This window comes from Myripristis murdjan, chromosome 10, assembly GCF_902150065.1.
Source record: "Myripristis murdjan chromosome 10, fMyrMur1.1, whole genome shotgun sequence".
NCBI classification, from domain to species: Eukaryota; Metazoa; Chordata; class Actinopteri; order Holocentriformes; family Holocentridae; genus Myripristis; species Myripristis murdjan.
Window position 1 is genome coordinate 11,843,542 of NC_043989.1, and position 26,761 is coordinate 11,870,302.

Sequence of the window (26,761 nt, forward strand, 5' to 3'; positions counted from 1 at the left end):
CAGTTGGCCACTTTCATATCATATACAAGTATCCAATCCAAAATGATTAATGATAACACGCAACAAGTTTGTTTTTTTTTGTTTTTGTTTTTTTTTAAAATATATATAATAGGCCCATACATTCACAGCAATTATGTATTTAGTCTACAGTTAGCCTTATAAAATGTGGTTGCTGCAGGAGTTTAAAGCACATTATTTCTTTAAGAACATAACTTTCTTTTTTCTTTTTTTTTACTTTAAAATTTCATATGGTAACTTGAGGCACAGTACCATTATGGGAGTCTGGTCCTCAAAGACTCAGTTGTTAAGGTATGGTAAAAATGTTGTCAAGAGAAGTGTCAAGTGTGTATCAGAATTAACCCTTCACCATAATTTTGTAATGAAACTGGGAGAAGAACCTCTTGTGGCCTAGTGGTATTTTTAGCTGATATGTTAAAAGGCAAAAAATAAACCTTCACCTTTACCCGTTAAGACCTTATTACTACCTATGTGACAAAGTATTTGGAAAGGAGTATTTTTTGACAAGTCCATGGTGTTTCAGATTCAGAGCCATTCAGATAATCATAACATGGAACCAATTTATTATTATCGCACTTGATCAAAAAACAGAAGAAGGCATCAACACCAAAATCCAGTGACTTGACTGAAACACATCCACTGCACAGTTGGTATAACAATTCTTTACATGAGGTTTGCAGCCTTTTTAGTTTTTGCAGGTTTTCCTTTGCCAGCATTTGGATTCTCCAAACGACTAAAAAGCACTCCAGAGTCACAGCCCAGCGCTCTCCCTTCGAAGGGACAATCCTGTCCCTGGTACCTGGGCAAGAAATTGAGAGCAGCCCAACTCCTCTCTCCTGGTTGCACCCCTAATCTGGACAGGAGCTTGTTAGCAATCTCTGGCACTACGGGCTGGAGGAGGGTGCCATAAATCCTCAGGCATTCAAGGGACACATGAATAATAGTGTCCAACCAGCGCTGGTCATCACTGTCTCCTCTATCCAGCTTCCAAGGTGCATGGCGCTGAACAAACCCATTTGTCTGCCTCACACAGCTGCCGACAGCCTCCAGAGCTTTGTACACATGCAGGCTCTCGTAGTGCTGCGCCACAACAGCTGGGAGACTTTGCACAGCAGTAAGCATGAGGTAGTCTTCTGTAACAGCCCTGCCCCTCAATCTGCTAGCCTGATCACTGGGGAAAGAGTTGGGGCAGAAGGAGGGGTAGATCTGGGCTGGGTTCAGAGAGGGAGCTGTGCAGCGGTTCAGAAGACCCCCCAGAGAGTCTGCAAGCTCCGCGTTGAGCAGCTTGACCAATTTCTGATCGTTGTAATCGCAGTCTGAGTCTGGGACGCCCTGACGTAGAAGAAAGTACCTCATACCATCAGTTGTGAACCTCTGTGAACGTTCAAGGGGATCTACAACATTCCCCAAACTTTTGGACATCTTCTTGCCCCCGACTGTCCAGTGAGAGTGCACATGTATCACCTGTGGCAGCGGCAATCCAGCCCCAAGAAGAAAAGCTGGCCAATAGATGGTATGAAACTTAAGGATGTCCTTTCCTACAACGTGGTGTGCAACATCCCACCATTGGCTGTATTTATCTGGATAACCAGCTACTGTGAGGTAGTTAACCAGAGCATCCAGCCACACATAGATTGTTTGTTCAGGGTCATTTGGGACCGGGATGCCCCACTGAAGACGGCTTCTCTGGCGGGACACCGAGAGGTCAGGAAGGTCCTCCTGGAGCCAGTGGAGAACTGCCTGGTAGAAACGCTCAGGCTGCACAGCCCTGGGATTTCCTCTCAGCCAGTCACGCAGCTGAGGCCGAAACTCAGACAGACGGAACATGAAATTCTCCTCCTTCATCCACTCGACCTGCAAAAAAAAAAAAAAAAAAGGCATAGATTCAGTGAGGATAGATAGTAGGAATCGTTAGTGTTGTTCATAACTCAAAGTACATGCTGAACCACTTGTTACATCTTGATATCAGCAGGGTTTCACTGATATATCAGCAGACTATTGCATTGGCCAATATCGGCTTTATGAAGCAATATCAGTCCAAAAAGTATTTTTACTGCCAGTATTTGAACAATTGTGACATTCGGCATATGTGATCTATTATGCCAAATTAGCAACAAAACAAAACTACCACTAAATTACCAGCAGCTCAGACAACTCAGTCTGTTTTGCACCTTCATTTTTACTTCAGATCATACAAAAACCATATCAGTATCAGCCTCAAAGACAACACATTGTTCCATCCCTAATGTTGTGCATAACTCACAAAAAGCATGTCTGACCATTAAATACATCTTTGGATCTCAGGGACTGTCTGTTACGTCAATCTTGCATTCATTCATCTCAAATGGAAGTCACACCTACGCATTGATCGCCATTTCTGTCACTTACCTTGTGGCCACTCTCCAGAGAAACCTTGATCTTTCTTCCAGAAGAGTCCAAAGCGTCGCCCACCTGCTGCGGAGTGAGGAAGCTTTCATCTTGTGTGGAGTACCAGCCTTCGTAACTTCCCTTGTAGATGAGGCCTTTGTTCTGAAGCACTGACCAGAAATGCTCCACAGCGCGCCGGTGTCTCTGCTCAGTGGTTCTTATAAAATCTGTGTGAGAGACGTTACAGCTCCGGAAGAGATGCTTGAATCGCTCAGACACATCAGTGCAGAAGCTGAGGGGATCTTTCCCTGCAGCCTCGGCAGCCTGCTGGATCTTCAGGCCGTGCTCATCTGTGCCTGAAATGCAACACTTGAGTTGTATTATTATTGTGAGTGCACCGAAGTACATTTCTGGCATTAGGCTGACACTCTTTTGCAGAGATTTACATTGCGAACAACACAAACAGGTTAAATTCCTTTACTGACATTACTACATGCAACCAAAAGCAATAAGTAAAAAGGCTCAACTTTTGTCTTATAGCAAGAATTAGTGTCGCTGACAGATTTACCTGTGGCAAACTTTGAGTTGCAGCCCTGAAGTAGCCTGTACCTGTGCAGGCAGTCAGCCAGCACAGCGGAATACAAATGTCCTAAATGAGGAGAAGCATTGACGTAGAAGATGGGGGTGGTGATGTAGTGATTCCTCTCCTCTTTTGTGCACATGCATCTCAGAATAAGCCTCTGTTGGTGCCACTGAGCTGAAACTGGTGAAACTGGAAAAGCTCTTTGTAGTAATTTCTGCACAGTCTGACAGCCTCTGATAATGGAGCGATAAGGAATCCTCATGACTGCTTTGATGTCCACATTAAGCCCAACTGTACAGTTAGAGACTGAGTATGAATAAAAGGAAAGGAAATGTACTACTAGGCTTGGCTACTTAGCCCAAGGAGAGCAGGAATGATGCGGTAATCCAGTCACTCGCGCATAAAGGAGATCGCGTTTTGCGGATAGAAAGTAGCAGAAATACTATAAAATACTATCAATATCAGGAAATAGAAAACTCTATAGTAGTCCCGGTGTTTGTTATCGATGAAAATGTAACTCCTATGTATTTGTTGCAGGACGGTAACACGTGCGGTTTGTTTCCTTGTCAAGGTTAGGTCTTCTTCCGGTACGTACAAGCAAAATGTATTCACCCAATCAAAACGCTGAAAGGCGACTAAACCCGCCTTCTCGGAGGAGTGCTCAACACCAGGCAAATTACAAAGGCACTACTTCACAAAGTGCTCCCAAAGTTATCCGGTGTGCAGTGTGAAGAGAGTTAAACAGCGTTTTTTTTATGCGCGGAGATATTTTTTCGACCGCTGTCCTCCATTGTGGCTCAGGTCTCACGTCCGTTAACCAGGAAGTGCCGAGGAGACTGACAGCCAATCAGCTGCTCCGCTCCCAGGCTGCGGCCAGTCGTCGAAATCGAATGGGTTGACTTGACAACGAAGGTAAAACATTAGTTTTCCTGGCAAACGGTAGACAAAAATATCTTATTAGCTTTAAATATATCCGTCACCAACCTAAAGGAGTAGCGTTTGTTCGTGTTTTTCGGTTCCTGTGGTTTTCATATAACTGTTGGCGGTTTTAAGCAGGTCGCCGCACAGAGAAGCAGCGCATCATGTGATTGGAACCGTAGATTAGTTGTTGCTCGACCGCGAAAAGTTCACAAATAACTTAAACATGCTGTGATATACATATTTTTTTTTCCAGATGGACGTGCATCGTTTGGACTTCTACATTGGTCTCTCTCTGGCTGTCAGCTCCAGTGTTTTTATCGGAGCAAGCTTCATCTTGAAGAAGAAAGGCCTCCTGCGATTGGCCAGCAAGGGCTCCATGCGAGCAGGTGAACTTTATAAAAACAACTATACTGTAAATATATAGGAACTACACTAATACTAAAGTTTAAAGGGCCATAGACATAATGTTACAGTACAGTACATGTTTCTTAGACTTGGGGCACATAATAAGTCCCTGTTAGAACATTATGATGACTTATTAGGAGGGAAATTGCATAATAGTTGTGCAACTTACATCAAGTATATATCAGTCAAAACTGGTGAGGATTCATTTTGAGTCCCATATGTATTTTTGTGCAGTTTTGTGTCTGTATCTTAACAGGCCAAGGAGGATATGCATACCTCAAGGAGTGGCTGTGGTGGGCAGGACTTATTTCAAGTAAGTGATGGATTTGTAGTCTCAGGTATGATAAAATGCGAGGCTTGATTCTGCTGGCTGTGATGGCTGACACAGTCAGCTCTGTTTGATTTGCTTCTCCAAACAGTGCGGTCTTTGTTTTCAAAGGGGAAAGGATGTGGGTTTGGTATTTTTGTTGGTGGTCTTTTCAGTAGATGCAGCTCCCACGCCATGTCTTTGAAGTGCACATTCCCCAAAAGATCACATTTGCACTCGTGGGATGGAACAGAGCCATTGTTAAAAAAAGAAAAAGAAAAAAATTATCAGCTGCCAGATTTGCTGCACTGAATTCCCACTTACTGTGTTATTTTTTTTCCCCCCGACTGTGTTTTAGTGGGAGCTGGAGAGGCTGCTAACTTTGCTGCATATGCATTTGCTCCTGCCACACTGGTGACTCCACTCGGAGCAATGAGTGTACTTGTAAGGTAATTATCTTAGAGGCCGGTGACATGAGATGAGACAATATGGAAATTCAAAATCATGATTATTGTGACCAAATCATGACCATCATGTTTTTGGTATTTTCACAGTACTGTTAAAATGAGCTGAAAATGTTAAATAATTGCTACTACCCACTGAAATCAGTTCACTGTATTTTGTACTAAAATTAACAGCATCAGCAGTATGAACTATGTACAGTAAAACAATAATACAATCTATGCCTTAATGATATCTTTTTGAAATACAATGTGTTTGTATATGCCAAAATCACTCAATGGTTATCATGATAATTCATATTTGGAACGATGTAACTAACCTATAATTTTTCATGATTTATACTAAAGCAGGTAAAATTATGTCCCTAGGTGTCATTGTGTTGGTGTTACAGAGATATGAGAATACCAGCACACCAAACATGTAGTTATTTTCATAATTGAAATATGCATTATGTTTTTTTTTGTTTTGTTTTGTTTTGTTTTTTATCTTGCAGTGCTGTGCTCTCCTCCTATTTCCTGAATGAGAGGTTGAATGTGCATGGGAAGATTGGCTGCTTGCTGTGCATCATGGGCTCCACAGTAATGGTGATCCACGCCCCTCAGGAGGAGGAGGTGGCCTCCCTCACTGCCATGGCTGAGAAGCTGAAAGACCCAGGTAGGGACAGGGCATGGACTGTGGGCATTTATTTGTATGATCTGATTAAAAAATGCACCGGAAAAATGATTCCCAGATAAGAGCTGGGACCATTAAGGACACTAACTCATTGTTGAATACTCCCACTTAGGTTTCATTGTGTTTGCTGCGTGTATAGTGGCAAGCAGCCTGGTTCTTATCTTTGCTGTGGCCCCACGGTACGGACAGAAGAATGTGCTGGTCTACATCCTGATCTGCTCTGTGATTGGCTCCCTGTCTGTGTCTTGTGTCAAGGGCCTGGGCATTGGCATTAAGGAGCTGTTTTCTGGGACAGCAGTGCTGAAGGAGCCCCTGTTCTGGTCCCTAGTCATCTGCCTGGTAATCTGTGTCAGCATACAAATCAGTTACCTGAATAAGGCCCTCGACATCTATAACACCTCCATAGTCACTCCCATCTACTATGTGTTCTTCACGACCTCTGTCATGGCGTGCTCGGCCATTCTCTTCAAGGAGTGGTTGAGTATGACCACTGACGGAGTGGTGGGAACGATCAGCGGCTTCCTCACCATCATCCTGGGAATCTTCCTCCTCCATGCCTTCAAGGATATTACCTTTACCTGGGATTCCCTTCCATTATACCTGAGGAAGAGTCCTCAGGGTTCCCCGTGGAGCCACCAGCCCTATCTGGCTCTCCCCACTCATGACAACCACGCAGAAGACGACATTAAGATGCCCAGAGAGGGGGGCTTAAAGCTGGGATACCCACAAGAGAGCTCTGTCAAGAGGAACAGCAGCTTTGTCACTACCTAGCAATGTTGCTCCTGGTCATTATGAAGCATTATCTCACTGCCAAGCTTTACAATGTGACAAGTTAGACAGTTAACCAAATATGAATTTTAAATCTGCCTTACACAATGCAATATGCACTGGATGATGAGCAAGGTTGCTTTGATATTAGCATAGTTACCACAAGCCTGTTGGATTTATTACAACAAAAGGTTATTTTATCACCTTTGCACTTTGTCACATTTTGGCCAACCAAGTCATTTTAATAAGGTTAATGAAAGATAAGACAGAATTTTAATATGTAGTGTAATTTATTTAAGTTCTCTGAATGTTGATGTGAATGTCTACTGTTGCAGTATTGCATTATTATAAATAGTATCATACATTTACAAGCATATGAACACAATCTTTTCAAAATATGTTTAATTATCAAATTCCAGACTGAATAGTACTTAGACCAGCCAAACTGTGCCTTGTTACTGGACCATTACTTATGCATATTTTTGCACTTAACTGGAATCATTTATAGTACAAATGTGCTTTATGAACTTTTTGTTACCAATGCCATGCCAAAAGCCTTAGTTCTGCTGAATGTTTCAATCATTTTGGTGATGATAAAGTTTAAATGCATCTGCTGACATTATTGTAGTACCTCAGTATGATCTACAGGCTTTACTTAAGAAATTTCTTTTTCCATGTATGCATTTCCCTTATGTGCCAACTTGTAACATTTTTTGTCATGATGCAATGGTGTTTTTGTTTGATTGCATTGTTAATTAAAACCTAACTACTGTATTACCAGACTACATGGTGCCAAAAAGTAGACAGGGTTAGTTGGCATATTCTTTATTGCATATGTACAATTCAAAACCTGTAGCCATGAAGCCATGCCTCTTCTCAGTCAAGATGACCATTTTTCCACTTAAACTGCAACAGGATGTGGTATGGCTGTCAGCAACAGGAGGTAAATTCAGTGTCCCAGATGTTTGGATCTCTCCTCACTTTACTGCCTAGTTGCTGTAGGGTACACCGAGACACTCCAACACATTTTGACAATATGACTGGGTGAATGGACTATAATCCCAATGAGCTGAAATCAACATGAAGTCATTACAAGCAACTGACCACATTTAAATTTCTGAGCGCGGTCTCACCCCACTGAAAGGACAAATCAAACCCAAGACTTCTGCAGAAGTCACGGTGACACAACACACGGTGTTAACCTGAGGCACTTGTATCAAAAGTAACACTTATTATTGTTCCTTTCTCCAGGTTAATGAGCAGCTCTCATATTGCACCATACTGTAGGCTGGCAGGACCAAGAGGGGCCAGGTCTCGGATCAGCGGCTGGGTGATCTCTGTCTCATCAAGTCCTTTCAGTGACAGCTTTAGTCTGACATTGTCTCTGAGAATGAGCCCCTACTCCTTTGGGTCTGCTCCAGCCTGTTGAGGATGAACTGGCTGGTGTCGATAAATCGCTCTACACAGTTGACGAAGCACACCTCTGTCCTGGAGTCGAGCTTCGGCCCGGGTTTATCCATGCATTTCTCCTGCAAACACACGACAACACACATGATTTAGGCTGCTGTATATGTGGTGGACAGAAGGCACTGCGGGCAATACATTTAACAACCAGTCTCGTTAAACACACGCACTAAAGTTTGATAAACCCTTCACTAAGGTGTCATAAGCGAAAACTATTCTTACAGTGGTGGGTTAGCCACCTTATAGCAACTAGCTAACGTTAGCTAACTTTTGCAACACGGGCCTGGTAATCGACTTTACACACTTGGCAATAATAATTAACCCGTTTTATAAGGCTCTTTTGTTAACAGGATAAACAAGTATCTCTACAATTTTCTTAACGTATGACTATAGTGTATTCAGCTGCTGCCCTCCTGTTAGCTAACACATGCACTGCGCTAGCCGGCGGGTCGCTGCCTGCAGGCGGCTCTTACCCAGCAGACCTCGGTCATCTGGTGCACCAGCTGCTGGAACCTCTGCTTCTGAGACTCGATTTCGATGAAGTGCTGGAGCTGCGGGTCCGCTGTCGCTCCCTGGCCTTCCATATTTCAGCAGGACAAACTGTACGGGTAGTATTTTAATTTTGAATGACTGAGAGCTGACCTTCACGTGTGTGGATAGGCACGACGGGAAACAGGAAGCAGGTCGGCCAATCAGAGAGCGCGCTCTGGCAGCACTGTCACGCATACATAACACATGATTTATAGTTTTGGATAACCGCTGGCATTGTGTACTTATAATTCATATGGTCATTCACTGTTATTTTACTTCACTTATAATGTATTTTAAATATATGTTGTTGAAGTAATAATAGTAAAAAAAAATATTTCTGGGGCTAATAAGCAGGTAAGTAAGTAAATACATAAATAAATAATGCACAGTTTCGTGACTATAGTACTTATTTCCCTTTAGATTTTTGTCACGATTTTCATAATATCCCCTGGCATACCACACACACAGTTGTTATGACGTGTGTGTGTGTGTGTGTGTATGTGTGTGTGTGTATATACGGTGCCATGGCCATATATATATATATATATATATATACACACACACACACACACACACACACACACACACACACACACACACATATATATATATATATATATATATAGTAGTAGTAGTAGTAGTATTGTTGTTGTTGTTGTTGTTGCTATTGGTAGCAGTAGAGGTAATGATTCAACACTGGAGTCAGGATACAGATACAATAAACTTTTAATTAAATCATTTTCAATAAAATGCACTTATTTTCAAACGCTGGTCCATAGGCTGATAGATGTACCCCTAATAAGATGCAGGCTCATGCTAATCAATGAGTAAAACATAACCTGCTGTATGTTAGAAGTAACAAACATTCACATTACACATACAGAACAATATGAAAATGTATTCACATTACAGAGGATCTCAGTATGGATGTGTAGTCCTGCATTTAGCCTGCAGAGCGAGCTTCCTGGAACTGCTTTAATGATTGTACGAACGTTTGCATGGACAAAGGCCAACAGAGGTGGTGCTTTGTGAGAATGAGAGTCAGCTGTTTGCGTGTTTTAAGACTTATTGGAGCTCATACAGCAAATCCTGAACGGCAAATGCCAATTCCTGGAAGGTGGGTCTCTCATCTGCCTTCTGTGAAAAAAAGAGAAAAAAATGAAAAGAAGCTGTGTGAGTATTCAGGAAAGTGATCTTGTTTTCTGCTCATGCTGCTCTTATGGTCTCTCTTTTTTTTCTTACACATCTTCAAATGAAACTCAAAACAAAGCAACCACTGGTCTTACTCACCTCACCCCAGCAGCTTGTCATAATGGTGTAGACCTTGTCATTGGCCAGCTGGGGGCGGTAGAGGCGCAGGCCCCGGGACACCTGCTCCACTATCTCCGTGTTGTTTAACCGTTCATACGGAAGCCTCCCCAGTGTGTACACCTCCCACATTAAAACCCCTGATAAAGCAGAAAGAAGGTAACACTATAAAAACTACATGCACGATTAATGACGTGAATACAGCTGTAAATTGCCAAAGCTTGCAAAGCGATAAAAAAAAGAACATGATGCATTTCACCTTTACTCACCATATGCCCAAATGTCTGACTTGCTGCTGAATTTGCAGTAGAGGAGCACTTCTGGAGGCGACCAGCGAACTGGGAATTTGGTGCCTGCTGAGCTTGTGTACTCGTCATCCAAAACATACCTGACACCACAGAGAGAGAGAGAGAGAGTTTACCATCATGCTGTTTTGGAGTCACCAATTATGCACCATTTAACGAATATGAACCACTTTACCTAGATAGTCCAAAATCAGTCACTTTGACGGTGCCATGGCCATCTACTAAGCAGTTTCTAGCAGCCTGGGGATAAAACAAACAACTGTTGTGATTTCTGAGTACATTCTGTATTAGTTTGCACTATTCTGAAACACGTAGCCCCCAAAGGTGGAAGTAACTCTGGTAATTACATTTACTCATGTTACTATAATTGAGTGGCTTTTCTGTTTTTACGAATTTCGAACTGTAAGGTCAGTAATTTCACTTTTACTTCAGTAACATTTGCGGAAGTATTCTACTTAACTGTATTTTTGATCACATCCATTACAGAGTGCACATTTTTTAGGCTCTCTACAAATATCAGAAACGGGACCAACTTAAAACAAGAGGGCGATCCAGGCACTCCAAAAATCAGGAAATGTAACAACGAGGAAGGAAATATTAAAAAACCTTATTGTGTTGGCTAAATTGTTAAAAAGCCAACATGTCTTGACCCCTATAGGTCTTTGTCACAGCTTTAGAGGACTTTTCTCAGGGCTTTTCTCTAATGCCCCGATGAAGACCTGCAGTGGTCAAAACGGGGTGGCTTTTTAATGATTTAGCCACTACAATAATGGCTTTTTAATATTTCGTTCCGTGTTGTTATTTTCCCTGAGACTTGGAGTACCTGGATCAGCTTTTCCAAGAGTACCTGACACATTTTTGAATTTCATTTTATCATATAGAGCAACAAGTCATTGTTTTATTCTGTTCATGAATTTTACTTCATCATTATTTATAGAATTACAAGGAAAATACCACATGTAAGACTGTTCTTTTTGCTAAAAAAAAAAACTCTTTTAAATTGGATTGGCTGCATTTCTTTCTGCAGAGGTACTGCTACTTCTACTAACAGAACAATACTTCTACTTAAGTAACAATTTCTAGTACTCTTTCCAGCACTAACTCCATTGTATCTCATCATAAGTTGATGCTGGAAGCTGTGAGTGTCGTGCAGTATGTTATTAAGTTATACCATGCTCTGTTCATCACCGTCTCTTACCAGATCTCTGTGGATGTACTGCTTCGACTCCAGATAGGCCATGCCCTCAGAGACATCCTTGCACATTTCTAGGAGCTGGACAGAGGTCGGGTGCTGCTTGAGACCCTCCCTGAGGTAGGTCAGCAGACAGCCATTGGAGAGGAACTCTGTCACAATATAAATAGGCCTTTGCTTGGTGCAGACACCGTATAGCTGCACCAGGTTCTCATGGCGGAGCTTCCTGGTTCAACCAAAAACAGAGGGGAGGTCAATATCCTACAGGATTTTTTTTTTTTTTTTTTTTTTTCCTTTTAGCAGACTTGTAAACTGAGATGACTGTGCTCTTCTGCCACTGTACAGAAGAGAAAGTTTTGCTTACATCATGATTTTGGCTTCCTCTATGAAATCATCTTCAGACATGCAGCCCTCTTTAATCATCTTGATGGCCACGTCATGCTGGCCCTGCCACTTTCCGTACTTCACCACTCCAAACTGACCGTTGCCCAGCTCTTTTATGAAGGTGAGGTGGCGAGGGTCGATCTCCCAAACACCTACAGCATTCAAGAGGGAGCCCTTATTTTCCAGAAGCATCTTAGTTTGTGGTGATGATTCTCATTTAACTTGAGAATTTTCTGTAAAAGTTATAAACTACCAGTGCTCCAAGTTCATAAAACAGACACATGGGTGGTGACCACAGGTTATCAAAGTTTCAAAATACACACTTTGTCAAAACAGAGACTGAAAGACTGCTAACTGATGGTCACTACATTCATGTTTGCAACTGTTTTATGATCTCAGAGCACCGGCATGGTCTAAACTGCACATAAGGTTAATGTGAATGATATTAATCATTATCGTAGATTAGAAGTATAAAGAAAACATATCTAGAACCAAAGGTATCGGGTATGAGCCATTATTTAAAGTCATAATACTGGCAGTGTCATGTTCTTACCATAGCCCAGCCCTGCTGTCGATGGAGGCTGTGCCCGATTTGACACAATATATTTCAGCCTGCTGACCATACCTAGTGAAAGAGGAAAACAAGGCATTGTTATATTGTTTTTGTGCATTCTACATTCAATATTCTAATTCTACACTCAGCATTAATCGACCTGCATGAACCAATAAATGTGCATCCTTGCTTCTCTAACTTTATGACAAATAGAGTGTGGGCATACTGAGAAATTGGTTACAAACCTGCTGCATTGTGCTGGTGGTAGTTGATGAGATCAGGGATGCTGCTGAAGTGATGCTTCTCTGCCAGGTAAAACTGGCCTTGTGGAGTCGTGCAGATGTTGTAATGTCTGCAGACTCCTGCAACGTCCCTACACAGGGAGACACAACCAGACAGAGTGATTTCCAGCAGATTAGTCAACACATATAGATTTTTATGAACACAGTCTCTTAACTTGTAATTATACAGCCACTTTTCTAAAATATAAAGTGCTTAACATGATAAAATTATGAAAATAGTATCACCATAAAATGGACAATAATAATAAAAATAAAATCAAGTACATAATCAGACATAAATAAGGATTAAAATGTACAAGAATTAAATCCAAATCATATTAAGCCAAAAAAAAAAAAAAAAAAAAAAAAAAAAATGTGCACGTAAAGGAGAATAAAAGGACTAACATCAGGATTAAAAGAGGTAATAGGAATGGGTAAAAAAAAACAAAAAAAGGTAAAAGCCTGAGCACAAGAGCTAAAAAAAGGCTTTCATGGAGAAGTGGGTTTTAAAACAAGATTTACATGAATGAATTTATGTTCCTGAGTTGACTGGGTAAGGAGTTTCGTACTGTTTTTTTTTTTTTTTTTTTTTTTTTTTTTTTTTTTTAATCTGTAATCTGTGGATACTGCTGAAAAACTGTGAATTTCCTGCGGGATGAATAAAGTATCTATCTATCTATCTATCTATCTAGGGAGCAAGCATGTCTAAAATAAACCCTGGTGCTTGGTGTTGAAGTAATAAAATCTTAAAATCAGACCAGTGCAGCAAAGCCAAAATTGTGTCTCCTTGATTTGATTAAAAGTCTTGCAGCAGCAGTTTGTTCTAACTGAAGATGAAAGATTAACTTCTGAATATGGCTGGCACAAAGGCTATTATAGTCATCCTTTCAAGGAAGATATGAAAGCATGAATAACTTTCTCTAAGTCTGAGCTCAAAACAAGACTGGACCAATTTAGACATATGGGCATTTAAAAAAAAAGATCAGAGTCAAAAATCATCCCAAGGTTGCAGGCAGTGGATTTAAAACTAGAGGACAGGTTACACAAAAGAGTTCTCAGGGCAAAAAGGAGGTCCTGGGTTATATTCTCATTGAAATGAAGGAAATTTGAAGACACACAATTCTTAGCGTTACAAGAAAGCATGCAGCCAGGTCACATGGGTTGTCTTGTGAGAGCGGAACAAACAGGGTGTCCCAGGGGAAGAACATATATATAGAGAAAATAGTACAGGACCTACATTAGACACCTGGGGAACACCACACAGAAGTGGGGCACATGAGAGGGGAGCCTCATCTACTGCCACAGAAAAAGAGCTGTTGGTAAGGCAAGAGCCAAACCAGTTCAAGGCTGAGTCCTTATTACCCACCTATTTGTCCAAATGGTTGACTAATATCGAACAACGAATTAATGTCAAGAAGCATTGAACCTGAATGCTTACCAGAGTCAGCTACAAGCAATCACTCATTCGTAACTCAAAGCAACTGCTGTTGCTGTACTGTGATTCAAAACTGTGATAAGGCCAGAAGCCAGACTGAAATTACTCAATATGTTGTTACAATTCATAAAGGAAAGCGCAGAAGCAACCTCCTCTATAATTTCTGATAAAATGACATTTTAGAGATGGGTCTCAACTCGCTTAGAATAAGGGCGTCTGAGAAAAGGCTCTTTAAAATAAAATTCATGAAATGATTGTGTGTTTCAGTTTGCTATCATGGATCAAATATGCATATGAAAGTTAATGTGTCCTCAGTGTTACCCACGGTGGCCCAGTCTCACACCCATGCTGTTGAAAAGCTCTGGAGATATGTTAGCCCTTGTTTTGCATGAGTGATTTACATGTTTCCCCCACTGCAGCCTACAGTTTCCGCTTTCACTACAAACAGTTTTTCTTTTGATGTGCTCACTTGTGACTGACGCTGGTACAGTATAAATGGAGTGCCATGTAGCGATGTAGAACTTCAGTGAATTCACTCACCCGCCCTTGCTGAACAGAGAGACAGTGTATTTCCCAGCCTTGCTTGAATCCCGTACCAAGAACCCTCCGTCCTTGTTCTAAGAATGGGGAACAATACACAAGATAGTGTACCACGTGTGTTAATAAATGTCATTCATACTTTGTCTAATCAAACGTATTCATCAGATCCATTAATTTCCCGGTGTTGTTTTGCAGGTAACACCAAAATACTCTCGAATAATTCCACAATGCAACACTGCTGATGTCGCTTATTTGATTTACCTCAGTCTTCAGCAAGTTTTCTGCTTGGCTGCGGTTCATGTTCTTGCAGTACCAGCTGTAAAAATAAGGAGACTTATCCTTATTTGCCATATTTGCTGTTTTGGCGATCAAAACTTTAGTTCACTGGTAAAAACACATTACTGTTTAGTGATATAAGATGCTGCCTGATGAATGTTAGTATTGATTTAGAAACGAGTGAAAGAGAGCCCATACTTACTCAAATCTTTCTAACCCGTTGCCTGCCTCCACAACGTAATTACTTGGTATATATCCTTCTTTTCTGAAAAGGGGAACAAGACAAGTTGCGTGAAAAAAATGGCCTTACAAAGACACAGAAACATGTATGGATGTTGTTGATTTTTGCTGGACATTGAAAGGCTCAACGGTGCTTGTAGCATCTTACAAACAAACCTTGCAAGACCAATTTTTGTCAGGTTCATATTTTAACCTCACTTGAAGGAGTACATGGTTCTCTTTGAGCTGAGAAAATTTGGCCCATTTAAGAAAAAAAAAAAAAAAAAAAAACCCTCAGGCCTTTGAAATCCTGTAAATACCCATTTGTTAAAGTTAGAAACACATGGTGGTCAAGCAAGAAGCAAGGCTGGTTTTCTTAGTCCCTGAGAAGTTTACATGTGGGTGATACATGGTTTTAAGCCAACAACAATGAAATTGAAGTTCTGAGAAGTTTAGAAACAAAGAAGACTATTTTAATTACTTCAGAGTCCCTCAAAGTTAAGTTAAGTTAGTTTCTTATTCATCTGTATATCATCTGTATATTTCATATTCATTACCATCTGTATATTTCACATCTCATATCTCTTTTTCTTAGGTTAGCCCTTATTGTATATTTTAGTTTTTAGCCTTTATAGTCTTTATTGTATATAATTAGCTTTTATTCTATTTTATTTAACTTTATTATATGTTTCTACTGTTGCTGCTGGAACACCAGAATTTCCCTGGTTGGGATCAATAAAGTATATCTATCTATCTATTTATCTATCTATCTATCTATCTATCTATCTATCTATCTATCTATCTATCTATCTATCTATCTATCTTATTTACACAGTACAAAGTATGAAGTAGGCTTTATTATCCCTACAGCAAACTTCTTTTGGTTAAGTACAGTAAAAATATGATATCTATGTAATACCTTCATATTAGCTTATGACTTCTTAGAAAAATATCTTGGCATATCCACTGCATTGAAATTTGAGTGGCAGTTATGCTTGTCATTCTGAGAGTAGCAAACGTTGTCACTGATGCCTCATAGCACAGATCTGCTGTTCTGGTTTAGTTTGTGTCATTTCTCATTTTGCTTTGTGATAGGGTCACGGGTTAGGCCCCTCATGTTAATTTGTTTATTTTGTGACCTTTTTGGGAATTTTGTCTTAAGCAGACAGGTAACAGAGAAGAACAGGAGACAAAGAGAAGAAAGGTGGAGGATAGACAGAGGTTCAGGTCTGAATTGTGAAGACATTGCAGTAACATGATATGCACTCACTGAACCACCAAGACACCCACTCATGTTTATTTTAGTATCATAAAGATAACTTGTAGACACACACATACACACACACAGGTAAACACCAGAGCCCCTTCCTGTAAACGCATCTCTTACCCGTATTTGTCTCGGGCCTTCCACCAGTTCTGGTCGGTCATCTCAAGGATGGTGTACTCCTCGTCCTTCCTCAGCTCCAGATCCTGGGGTGTCATGGGTGTGTATTCATACTCAGCTATGACGGTCATTCCCACAAAGCGTGAGGGCTGCTCAGGAGGCTGTGGAGGTAGTGGCCTGGCGGACTTCTCCTGAAACAACATATTGCATTATAACTATTTTGTCTGTTTGTAATCAGTGGATATTGTCAGAAAGGGACTGTGTATACCTCTTGTGGTGTCGGAGGAAGAGGTTTTCTGGAGCCTCTTCGCCGAGATGGTTTGGATGTAAAGCCTATTAGAGACATAATTTGACACGTGAATAGACAAATTTAATGATAGGGTTACGATTAGTTGATGACTGCTGCAGATGTCGACCCATTTTCAAAGAGGATGCCTTTCTCACCGTTCTTACCATCCAGAACCTTGCAACCCATAGCTTGTTTAACTTCCTGCTGGCAACACAGCCATGTCCCATCCACCCAGAAGCACGGGTGGTACTTCTGCATCAAATCCTTGTTGAACCGCACCACTATACACAAGTATGGACGCACACACACAAGTGGGAGGACATTTACATTAAATCAACACTGGGATTTGCATAGAAAGCCACATTTTGCACTCTGTAGGCGCTGGACGGTGAGCGTGACATATTTGTGATGCAGTCTGCTTTTTATATTGCACCTGATATTTTCTGTTTGTAAAGTTAAATTCTGTACATTGAATACAGTGAGTAGCAATAATGCATATATTATACTACATATTATATGTACATAAATAGACATATACTAACTTTCTTTCAACTTCTTTATCCATTCAGCCCGGACATCTTCATTCTTTGCAAAGATGTACAGAGGCCCTTCATCATAAATTATCTATGGCACAAATGGAAAAGAATTGGGTGATGCTTTGTTAAATTAGTAAGTTATTCATTCAGTATGGATGCATGCAATACCTCTTTTTATTCTACGATACTACAGAATGTACCAGAATAAAGTGCTATGAATGTGAGGAAAAGTGAAACAAATTAAACAAATGCCAGTATGTGATGGGATTTAACCCTAATCTCATGACAGAAACTTTTCACTCTGTGTTGCTTGGTGTATTTTCAGGTGGCTTTAGGTCAGACAGACACCGTCTTTCATGTAACTTTGTCTTAGACTGGTGAATCTCTGTCTGCACTGACAACACCTGCGCTGTCATTGGCAACCTCATGTTCATCTGGGTGTGAGATTTGGTTTCACTTCTTACCATGGACTTTCACAACATTAAATACTGAAGGACTTTCTGCCAAGAGAAACCATGGTTCAGTAAAAGCCTCCTTCATGTTGCTTCTTATAACTTTTACAGTCTTTTAAAAGACTAACATGGGAAGGGAAATCCTCTCAAAGGAGAAATACGCTTCACAAGTTTTAGTATTAATCTGCTGTATGTGGCCTGAACTGAAACTGGAGCATAGTTTTACAATCTTGATGTCAGATTCTGACTGACTTTGGCAATATTCGCTATACCAGGAAACAGGTGGGAGTGAAAGCACACACGCAAACACACGTACACGCACACACACACACACACACACACACACGCATTCACACAAATGATAATAATCAAGAGTACAGATCTTAGACCACTGACAGTTATTTCACTGTGAGCTGCTTGTGAGTTACACTTTAATATGTGATTCAACAATAATTATATTTTTAACTAACACCATTTTTGTAAGTCTGTGCAACTTTTACAGGTGTTATAATCCTGAAATGTGTCTCTCTTGAAAACAATATTTTTAATCTCTATACCTGGAATGGATATGCGCGCTCTGGTGGGCCAGTGGGCTCTGGCTGGACCGTCTCCACACACTTGATCTTCTCTAGGTCAACTGTTCCCTTCAGTCCTTTTCTTTTCTGCTCAACAGAGAATCAAACAAATTAGGCACATAAGCAAATAGCTTTTTAACCCCTTCGGTACATCAGATGAATGGAGCTGTATTGCTCTTGAAAACCAACAGTAAACATTTACTCCAAGACGGGTGCTTCTCAAGTAAATTGAACCAAAACCAATTTCAAGTAATGCAGATTTTGTAATGACTGTGAATGCATTTTAATATCAATTAAATGCAATTTTAATTGACCTGATTTTTCACAGCCTCCGGCACCTACCCCTTTGTCAGGATCATAATCATAGTAGGCTATTTTTTCCTGGGTGAGAACAAAAATTCTCTCCTTGTAGTTCAACGGGGAGGTCTTCTTCTTCTGTTGAGATCGTTTAATGAAGATTTCTTCCAGTATGTTGTCTGACATGATTCAATCAATAGGAATCCTGCATGGAAACAAAACATAACGAGGGATGACAGTAAATTTAAATCAAACAGCAGCAGAGCCTGGATCTACTTGGTGTTGACTTTGTGGCAGTGGCACACGAGACAACCCCTCACACATAAACAGATATTATCACCTCTGCCTCAGCAATTCTCACATTGCTCACAGCTCTAAATGACTCATCCATTAACACAGTGCTTAGCTTGTTGACTATTTAAACTAGCTATGGGTTATGTTGCCCTTCACGCCGCATTAATCATTTTATTAATTTTGATCCGAGAGGTTAGGGCTGCATTTAGGGCCTCTTTGGCTGAATTTAGGTCAGTCACTAGTACTTACCTGCTCTTCATAGACTCGGAACAAGGCTGCTACAACAGGTGGGAGTGCAGATCTGGAAAGAGATGAGGAGACGTGCACGGTGTGAGCAGGTATCAGTGTGTGATTAACAGTCTGGTTTGCATAAGTCCTTTTTTGCATATCCATAACACCCTTTGTTTCCAGAGTTTCCTCCCTTGGCACATCTGTTTCCTTCTGTTATATCATCTGTCTTCACTCTGCGCCATGCCAGCCCAGGGACCCAGTGCTCCCTGTTTTCCTGCACAGTGGGGAGAACAGGGCACCAACACTGCCAGGGCTACATACACAGCTGCCACTGGGGACACCCATACAAGAAATGTGTCTATTTGTGTTAAGTGGTTGTAATAGCAGATCTGGATAAAAGCATCTATCCCAATTCGTCATGTCTGAGGCACCGAACACAGCAATTAATATCACTTTACAAAGATGAATAGGATAGGTCTAAGGCACCTTACTTCTCTAAATAACAATTAGACAAGTATTGATATTATGTCATACATTTCTATATCGTAAGACAGTGATGTTACTGTTCACGTAATTCAAGATGTCTTGACTGGCCAAAAAATGTTTCACTTAAATTTGCTGAGAAAAACAGCATGAAGGGTGCTGGGTTCATTGGAAAACACATTATGGTTTGCCAAACCACCACACACACACACACACACACACACACACACACGTGCGAGCGCGTGCGATTGCGCTTTACCAGCATTATAAGATATAAAGGCAAATGAATAAGCCTCTATCACCTTTGCCTTTTATTACAGGAGCAGTATACCTTGGTTTCAGCACCTGCGAAATGCACGAATGTTGATGTGAACTTCTCACCTCCTACACAAAACAAGGCCTCTATTCATACACCAGACTGGTGGAAGCAGAGAGCACAGACAAATTAATGTCTGTTATATATTTAGGGTTGAGGATAACATGCCCGCTGTGGCATCACATTAAAAGCACCAAAGGACTAAAATCGTTGACTATTGCTGACCATCAAGGAACCCCAGCAACAAATAACAACAAACCAAACACTAACTATCTGACTAAAGTGGACACGTAAGAACAGCTTCAGTTCTCCAATCTGCACTAAAGACAAAACAAAACCTGGACAAAACAAAAAAACAACTAGGACTGTGTTTAACCACATCCCCTACCAGGATACATTCCAGTCAAGTGCAAAGCAGAGCAGTAGCAAGAGTACACTGGCAGCTTAAACATGCATTATTGGTCAGTGGCTAAAACTCACCCTTACTCTCCGTTAGCAGTGCTCTTAGTTCATCGCGGCCTATTTACAGCTTGTGAGCACTTCCTTCTATCATCTGCACTGTAACAACCAGCAGAGGCTTCAGTCACTCCCCGCTAACCAGGAGTGTGACATTTCTTCACACCAGAGTGACAATGGTTTATTGGTTTTTGTTTTGCAGTGTCATATACTGACAACAGTGTTCCCCATTCCCTGAAACACTTGTTTGCTCATTCCTCATTCACTGAAGTGAACTTTTATAATTTTTTTTCATGTGGGTGCATGACTGGTGCACAACTGAGAGAGCCGTGTGGGAAATGCTCATGCGCCTTCTCTCTCTCTGACCAGGTTCTGCAGGTTGTTTTACCTAGACATTCTCCGTTGCTGACTGAATTTCCATATTCCATTTTATCATGGCGAGCAGAAGGACTGCTTTTTTATTTGAAGGGCTGTGACTCATGAGGGCTGACACAGACAAATGCATAGGGAAGTTGCATCAGTGCTGAACTGTAACATGAAGGGAGAAGAAACTCAGTGGCCCTGCAGCACTTCAGCCTCACAGTGTTATTTTGGTTATCTAGCATTAACGTGACATGATTTATGGATTTAATAGTAGCATTTAATAATAAACGGCTATCAGCAATGTGTCATGTGATCTGCCCTTTAAGGAAGGTGGTATATGTTGCAATTGGCAGGGCACCAGCACTACGAGAGTATCCTCAACATTGCTGCTTAGTCTCATAATCTCATAGGAACATGTTGTTGTAAGAGAATATCTGAATATATATGTATTTTTTGTTCCAGAGTGTTCCCTGTTTGTGGCCTTCCACAAAAATGCCTACTGTTTCACAACTCATTGTAAGGAAGGGATGGCGTCATGTTTGAAGGGAAAACCTTCCTGAGGGAAATAATTCTGAAAATCTGATGAATGTGTGCTTTAAACTGCAATGCAATCCTGCATTTCATTGCAGTTTGTCGTCTCTGTATGACACAGCAAGTGCAGCATATCCGATGAAAGACGTAAATTAACAGGAACCTGTCAAGATACTTGAACGTTTCCTGACAGATAAGTGTGTGGTGTGTGTGGCGTGAGTGTGTGGTATGTGTGTGTGTCGTGTGTTTGTATGTGTGTAAGTGAGAGAAGAGAGAGAGAGAGAGAAGTTATGGAGATCTTCAGAGCCTGAAATGGTTCCAAGTCATCAAAACTGATCAAACCACATAAGAAAATTGTCCATCCTCATTAAGATAACACAACATTCAGCCGTCAGAATGCATAAACAGAAAGCTGTTTCGGGGTAAAATTAATTCACAACCAAAGAAATTAACTAATCCAATTACATTGGCTAAATAACACTAAAAAATATAGCTGGACCGATTTTTGGTACTTTTAAGAAGTCCAGCAATTATTAAGTTTTCATTTATTTGTTTGTTTGTTTGTTTGTTTATTACAAAATTTCAGAACTCCATCTTGGTCGCTAACAAATACAAATACAGTTAAATGAACCCTTTCAATCTCGTGTTTATGTTTGTAAGCGTCTTACTCCCACAGCAGACTTCTTGGGATATTTGGATCTGGACAGTGGGAATACAGTGAAGCCAGATCCACCTGACGATCAAACTATTTGTTTATGTTTGCATTCAGTCAAGGTGTGCAGTTTCGGGGTTTGTCCTGGACACATGAGCTGAAAACTAAACGTTACTATGCACATAAGTATATTTAGAAATGTTAGCCATAAATCTTAATCACTATACCACTGCAAGATGCAAGAAAAACTTAATCACTTCCCATCAGTACACACACCACATCATAGCACATCACACTGCATTACTATTAATAAAACATACTGTGGAAAACCTGGATAATGTCACATCAGTTTGACTTGGTGTTGTCTATACAGTTTATGTAGTTCCATATTGTTGGATTTCCATTCAGTCTCCACAACAAACTGCTACAACACTATAGAAATCACTTTGAAGTCAATTTTTTTTTTTTTAATGGTAGAAAGCACCATATGCATTTCAGTGAACTGCCTCCACCATGTAGATTTAAAAGTATTTACAGAATAATACTCTCTGACTGCTCTTCCTAGCAGGTGACAATCCAAAAGCCTCCTTACTCACCCGGACACCAGCAAAGGTCAAGCATCAGACAAACAAGTACAGAGGCAGAGGGCCGAGGCAGTGACATGGACCTCTGCCTTGGTGGCTTGTCTTCCATAAAATGTGTGCTGAGTCTGTGATGCAAGACACTAAACCCCACCCCATGCAGAGGAATTGACTCCACTTACTTCCCCTTTTTCTTCCTGCTCATTTTCATATCAGCTCTCTTGACAGTTTTGGTGATAAGTGAAAGAGGACTAAACATTAAAACAGCGGCGCACTTGGCCACTGAACCTCGTTAGGCTGTGACTCTTTTCTTAAATAATAAAAGTCTCCCAAACTGAGCATCAGGACAAAGCATTATAAACCTGTTTGTGTTTTTATACTAACTAATACAAGCGTGAGTACGTCTAGATTTTATGTTTTAACAAGACCAATGAATGCATATGAATCATTAACATTTATACAAACATCATCTGCAGTTTGGTAAATAGTGCATACTTATTTTTGCAGGTTTTTGTCCTCATGACACGCCTTGTCGCTAGGGGGCAGACTACGGAAACGCAGCACCTTGTCGGCCGCCGAGGTCTTCATTAGAAGTGCGTCCGGCTTCCGTCTTCCTCTTTTTTCGTCTGCATCGGGTACATACCATGGTATGTCTGAAATTGCATGGATCCACTTTGTACAATCAACCTCAATCCTCTTGATTTGAGGGTTTTTACTGCATCTTCTCCCTCCCGTTGTGTATATGTGCCTCCAGTAGATGCAGTCAGGGTGTTATTGGCCATCTAATGTGTGTTTATGGTGTTAAATTATCAGTGAATGTGACTCAAGTAAATGGCTATGTTCGTGTCTAATGGCCGGTAGCAACCTGCCGGCTGCGTGTCAGAAAATTAAGTTAAACTCCACTCACATTTGTCGATATAGCGAATATCTGCCTGTTCACGTGTTTTTATACAGCCCGCCCGTGTTTATCCACTTCACACTGAAATGACTCTTTATTTTTGAAATGGAAATGCTAATGTTAGCTTGTTGCTAATCACGTCAAGCCTGTACCGTGGCACCATAACGTTAGCTTTCTGCCCATCTTCCCCAAAAAGCACACAAGCTGGCGGTGTCTTGTTTCTGTACTAGTCATTTAAATACCCTAATTTCTCCAGAATAGTAAAGGTGAATGACAGAGATGGTGCAAAATTGGATGTTAAGTGGGTAACTTGGATGTTTAGCTAGCTAACGTTATGACTCGCTAGCCACTGGCACCTTAAAGTAAGGTTTTGGTTTGACCACACTGCATTCTGTAGTGCACACTTTTTTTTTTCTAATGTCTTTGTTTTTTCTTTTCTTATCTGGTGTTTGAAGGTGAACGTACCGAAGACCCGCAGGACTTACTGCAAGAAGTGCAAGAAGCACCAGCCTCACAAAGTGACCCAGTACAAGAAGGGAAAGGACTCCCTCTATGCACAGGGTGAGGAAACCAGCCTCCATCAGACTCCCTGCATGGAGACATGTCTGAAATATCATGGGATATTGTCAGCTTCAGTAGTAACAAAGCTAACCGCACCATATTCAATTTATTAAGATGGTTGTGTTCACTTCCTCAGCAGAATAAGAGCTAATTTAAAGTTAAATAAGACATCAGTATCATAAGTGCTTCAAGTTTTGGTCAAGGGAATAAAAGGTGTTTAAATAGTATCGGACATGATAAGTCTTCATGTCATGGTATGTCGACAAGTCGAGATGGTGAAGTCGGGGAATTGAACAAATTCTTGGGATATGTCATGGAAAATCATGGAATTTTTCAGCCTCAATAAAATCAAAGATAATTCAGTGTTATTTACCATATTCAGCAAGGTTGTGCTCACTTCCACAGCAGAAGGAAACAATTTAAAGTTTTTTTTTTTTTTTTTTTTATAAGATTTTGCAATCTGAAATGTTTGAAATTTTGGTCAAGGGGCAAAAAGATGGATAAATACTACAGGTAATGGAAAGTCAACCTTTTAGGCATGTTAAGTCAGGCAGTTTTTGCGTTTTGTAGAGGGCCTGGTCACTGGCTCAGTGCGAACTGTGTGTGTGTGGTGACTGAGGTGTGTCGTAATCTGTGGCTAAACTGTTAATTTCTGTTATGCAGGTAAGAGGAGATACGACAGAAAGCAGAGCGGATATGGAGGTCAGACGAAGCCCATTTTCCGAAAAAAGGTAAGCACAACCTTGTAGTGCTTTTCTGACTTTGGAGGTGTAGTGTTATGCCAACATATGAAATCATACCAATTTACTCTTCACAGGCTAAGACCACAAAGAAGATCGTATTGAGGCTAGAGTGCGTGGAGCCCAACTGCAGGTCCAAGAGAATGCTGGCCATCAAGAGATGCAAGCACTTCGAGTTGGGTGGTGACAAGAAGAGAAAGGTAAGATTGTTAAATGTTGTTCTTGTGTTGGAGCGTCTGTGCATTTGTTTTTCCGTCATCCACAGTCAAGTAGGTGCTTGGGTGGGTACTTTGTGGGAGTAGTTTAAGAGTAGTAATGGCACAAATTGCGAAGCAGAATCAAATCAGTAGGTTTTTGCCTAAGATGTCACTAGGCTGTGAAAGCTTGGATTGACCTGAGGGAAACCACATAAAAAGCCTAAAGCATAAAAGTGTCAGTCTTGTTAAATTGTGGAGGAAAAGCAGTGTACATTATGCAAAAATGCTGAAAGGCTGCATTAAATGTGCAGTTTGGTGATGGGAATGTGTAGAAACCCTGAGATGTGGCAAGAATATGATTTGGAGGAGCTGTTGAGGAAAATGACGATAAAAGGCTAAAGACATTCATCAGTTAAACAGAATTCATGCTGGGCTAAAATTAAATGTATTGGGATGCATATCAAGACTTGTTTTGAAGATTGTGTTGAGATTAATGCCTGACCATATTTGATTAGCAAATGAAGCTCTTCCTCAAGCATGCTTGCTTCCTCATTTCCACAGTAACATATCATTCATGTAGATCAGTAGAAGTTGTAGTCTAAAAATCTGCTTGTCAATTTTTGACGTCTATTACATAAAGTTTTCATATTTCAAAATAGTTATGTAATGATAGCGATATTGCACACTAGGCTAATATTATGCGAAAAAATGCCCTACCATTTAGATTACTTTAATGGTGATGCGTGTGGCATTTTAAATCAATAAACAAATTTTGTGGAAACATTAGTGCAATCACTCAAACACCATTATAATCGATGAGGAGCTGGCTTCTTCCACCCTGATTTTTATGTTCTGGCACCGGGTCAGATTTTGCTTGATTGCTTTACAATTCAAAACGTGGCTTTTTTTCATTTTTAAAGTAATACACAGCTTTACCCCAGTTATGCTACTCAAAGTGCACAGTTACTTTACGTTGACTTACCTTGTCAAAAGGCACATTTCATCTTATCAAGGGCTTTATTGGCTCCTGTCTGTCTTCTTGCTCTTCAAAACAAATGTGTGACAAGTTTCTCTAGGAGGGAGAGAGGGTCAAGTAGCAGCATCCTCTTTGCAACAGGAGAATGTGGCTTTAATTTTAAGAAACGAGTTGCTGGTCAAGAGCACCTTTTTTAATAGTGAAACACAAAACAAGAGTTTTAACAGTCTGTGAGCTAATGACTCTCAAACTGTTCAATTCCATATAGTTCAGAAAAAAAATCACATTGATGCTTAAACAGTTGTGGTGCAACCCTGTTTCAGAGCGACTTGTGAACCCCACTCTTTTGACACGTCACTGAATTTTCATAATCACAAAATCTCAAATCAAAAATGGGAACTTTTCCAGGCTTGAAGCTGAAATTCCTGTAAATTAATGAAAATGAATTCCACCGCTGATAGTTGCTAGTCTTTGAGTGGTGGTAGATCTACTAAACCAAAACATTAAATTGGGATGTTGGGTGTGCCAGTTCAAGGAGGGCAATAAAATTTACATTCAGCACAGATACTTCATGTTGTGGAAATTTCATCATGTTTTGTAGTTAATGGGTTCAGTCAGCGAGTTTGCTGCAAACCTGATGATTATAAAGCATTTGTTACAGTTTCATGACAGCTGTGGTGACTCCTCATGAATAATTAACCTCATTGTGGATTATAAATGAATGGTGGTTGTCTTCTGCAGAATTTTGAAGTGATCTGTATTCTGGCACTGTATACTGTGTAGTTCCTCAGGAGCTGAATTTTTAACCATTTTTTTTTTTCATCTGTCCTCTTTCAGGGCCAGGTCATCCAGTTCTAAGCTGAGTCCCGCTCTACTGGGTGAAGTTGTCACTGTTTTCAATAAATTGATTGAAATATACTTTTGAGTTTGGTCTGTTCTTCACCTCAAGTGTCACTGC

The 26,761-nt window shown here is 40.6% G+C and overlaps 5 protein-coding genes across 10 annotated transcripts; 2 read left to right on the forward strand and 3 right to left on the reverse strand.

Annotated features, from left to right (window-relative positions):
- Positions 1 to 98: 98 nt before the first annotated feature.
- On the reverse strand, positions 99 to 3,560 carry mars2 (methionyl-tRNA synthetase 2, mitochondrial). Its single transcript, XM_030061285.1, has 3 exons — positions 2,954 to 3,560; positions 2,407 to 2,741; positions 99 to 1,872 (listed from the first exon to the last, which is right to left on the reverse strand). The coding sequence occupies exons 1-3, from the start codon at positions 3,228 to 3,230 to the stop codon at positions 682 to 684; spliced, it is 1,803 nt and encodes a 600-aa protein (XP_029917145.1). The 5' UTR covers positions 3,231 to 3,560; the 3' UTR covers positions 99 to 681.
- A 138-nt stretch (positions 3,561 to 3,698) lies between these two features.
- Positions 3,699 to 7,277, forward strand: LOC115366067 (magnesium transporter NIPA2). Of its 2 annotated transcripts, none has more exons than XM_030061288.1 (6): positions 3,699 to 3,907; positions 4,143 to 4,275; positions 4,551 to 4,607; positions 4,960 to 5,050; positions 5,557 to 5,717; positions 5,848 to 7,277. In XM_030061288.1, the coding sequence occupies exons 2-6, from the start codon at positions 4,143 to 4,145 to the stop codon at positions 6,504 to 6,506; spliced, it is 1,101 nt and encodes a 366-aa protein (XP_029917148.1). In that variant the 5' UTR covers positions 3,699 to 3,907; the 3' UTR covers positions 6,507 to 7,277. The 2 variants fall into 2 exon arrangements, with proteins under 2 accessions (XP_029917148.1, XP_029917146.1); XM_030061286.1 differs by having other exon boundaries at positions 3,701 to 3,880.
- Positions 7,278 to 7,312: 35 nt separating this feature from the next.
- timm8a (translocase of inner mitochondrial membrane 8 homolog A (yeast)) lies at positions 7,313 to 8,670 on the reverse strand. Its single transcript, XM_030061289.1, has 2 exons — positions 8,441 to 8,670; positions 7,313 to 8,032 (listed from the first exon to the last, which is right to left on the reverse strand). Exons 1-2 carry the CDS (start codon positions 8,549 to 8,551, stop codon positions 7,871 to 7,873), a joined length of 273 nt encoding a protein of 90 aa, XP_029917149.1. The 5' UTR covers positions 8,552 to 8,670; the 3' UTR covers positions 7,313 to 7,870.
- Positions 8,671 to 9,206: 536 nt separating this feature from the next.
- Positions 9,207 to 23,038, reverse strand: btk (Bruton agammaglobulinemia tyrosine kinase). 4 transcript variants are annotated; one of them, XM_030061930.1, is made up of 19 exons: positions 22,927 to 23,038; positions 19,068 to 19,119; positions 18,570 to 18,729; positions 18,210 to 18,314; positions 17,207 to 17,288; positions 16,820 to 16,945; positions 16,644 to 16,708; positions 16,379 to 16,566; positions 14,975 to 15,037; positions 14,758 to 14,812; positions 14,497 to 14,573; positions 12,486 to 12,613; positions 12,241 to 12,312; positions 11,668 to 11,839; positions 11,310 to 11,529; positions 10,287 to 10,351; positions 10,076 to 10,194; positions 9,789 to 9,946; positions 9,207 to 9,635 (listed from the first exon to the last, which is right to left on the reverse strand). In XM_030061930.1, the coding sequence occupies exons 3-19, from the start codon at positions 18,708 to 18,710 to the stop codon at positions 9,564 to 9,566; spliced, it is 1,908 nt and encodes a 635-aa protein (XP_029917790.1). In that variant the 5' UTR covers positions 18,711 to 18,729; positions 19,068 to 19,119; positions 22,927 to 23,038; the 3' UTR covers positions 9,207 to 9,563. The 4 variants fall into 4 exon arrangements, with proteins under 4 accessions (XP_029917790.1, XP_029917792.1, XP_029917789.1 ...); XM_030061932.1 differs by lacking the exon at positions 22,927 to 23,038 and adding an exon at positions 22,447 to 22,538 and having other exon boundaries at positions 16,829 to 16,945; XM_030061929.1 differs by lacking the exon at positions 22,927 to 23,038 and adding an exon at positions 22,447 to 22,538.
- Positions 22,955 to 26,721, forward strand: rpl36a (ribosomal protein L36A). Of its 2 annotated transcripts, none has more exons than XM_030061935.1 (5): positions 22,955 to 23,078; positions 23,785 to 23,890; positions 24,554 to 24,621; positions 24,708 to 24,830; positions 26,641 to 26,721. In XM_030061935.1, exons 1-5 carry the CDS (start codon positions 23,076 to 23,078, stop codon positions 26,659 to 26,661), a joined length of 321 nt encoding a protein of 106 aa, XP_029917795.1. In that variant the 5' UTR covers positions 22,955 to 23,075; the 3' UTR covers positions 26,662 to 26,721. The 2 variants fall into 2 exon arrangements, with proteins under 2 accessions (XP_029917795.1, XP_029917794.1); XM_030061934.1 differs by lacking the exon at positions 22,955 to 23,078 and adding an exon at positions 23,174 to 23,218.
- The last annotated feature ends 40 nt before the right edge of the window (positions 26,722 to 26,761 follow it).

Bases quoted from the DNA above. Each gene is read 5' to 3' on its own strand.
- mars2 (XM_030061285.1), bottom strand. From the start codon at position 3,230: ATGAGGATTCCTTATCGCTCCATTATCAGAGGCTGTCAGACTGTGCAG. The intron at 2,742-2,953 runs GTAAATCTGTCA...GTTGCATTTCAG, and splicing joins CAACTCAAAGTTTGCCACAG to GCACAGATGAGCACGGCCTG. The intron at 1,873-2,406 runs GTAAGTGACAGA...TTTTTTTTGCAG, and splicing joins CTCTGGAGAGTGGCCACAAG to GTCGAGTGGATGAAGGAGGA.
- btk (XM_030061930.1), bottom strand. From the start codon at position 18,710: ATGTCAGACAACATACTGGAAGAAATCTTCATTAAACGATCTCAACAG. The intron at 16,709-16,819 runs GTGAGAAAGGCA...TGTCTCTAATAG, and splicing joins GGTTCTGGATGGTAAGAACG to GCTTTACATCCAAACCATCT. The intron at 15,038-16,378 runs GTAAGAGATGCG...TCCCCTTTTCAG, and splicing joins AAGGCCCGAGACAAATACGG to AAAAGAAGGATATATACCAA.
- timm8a (XM_030061289.1), bottom strand. From the start codon at position 8,551: ATGGAAGGCCAGGGAGCGACAGCGGACCCGCAGCTCCAGCACTTCATC. The intron at 8,033-8,440 runs GTAAGAGCCGCC...GTGTGTTTGCAG, and splicing joins AGATGACCGAGGTCTGCTGG to GAGAAATGCATGGATAAACC.
- rpl36a (XM_030061934.1), top strand. From the start codon at position 23,189: ATGCAGTCAGGGTGTTATTGGCCATCTAAT. The intron at 23,219-23,784 runs GTGTGTTTATGG...TGGTGTTTGAAG, and splicing joins GGTGTTATTGGCCATCTAAT to GTGAACGTACCGAAGACCCG. The intron at 23,891-24,553 runs GTGAGGAAACCA...TCTGTTATGCAG, and splicing joins GGACTCCCTCTATGCACAGG to GTAAGAGGAGATACGACAGA.
- LOC115366067 (XM_030061288.1), top strand. From the start codon at position 4,143: ATGGACGTGCATCGTTTGGACTTCTACATTGGTCTCTCTCTGGCTGTC. The intron at 4,276-4,550 runs GTGAACTTTATA...GTATCTTAACAG, and splicing joins CAAGGGCTCCATGCGAGCAG to GCCAAGGAGGATATGCATAC. The intron at 5,051-5,556 runs GTAATTATCTTA...TTTATCTTGCAG, and splicing joins GCAATGAGTGTACTTGTAAG to TGCTGTGCTCTCCTCCTATT.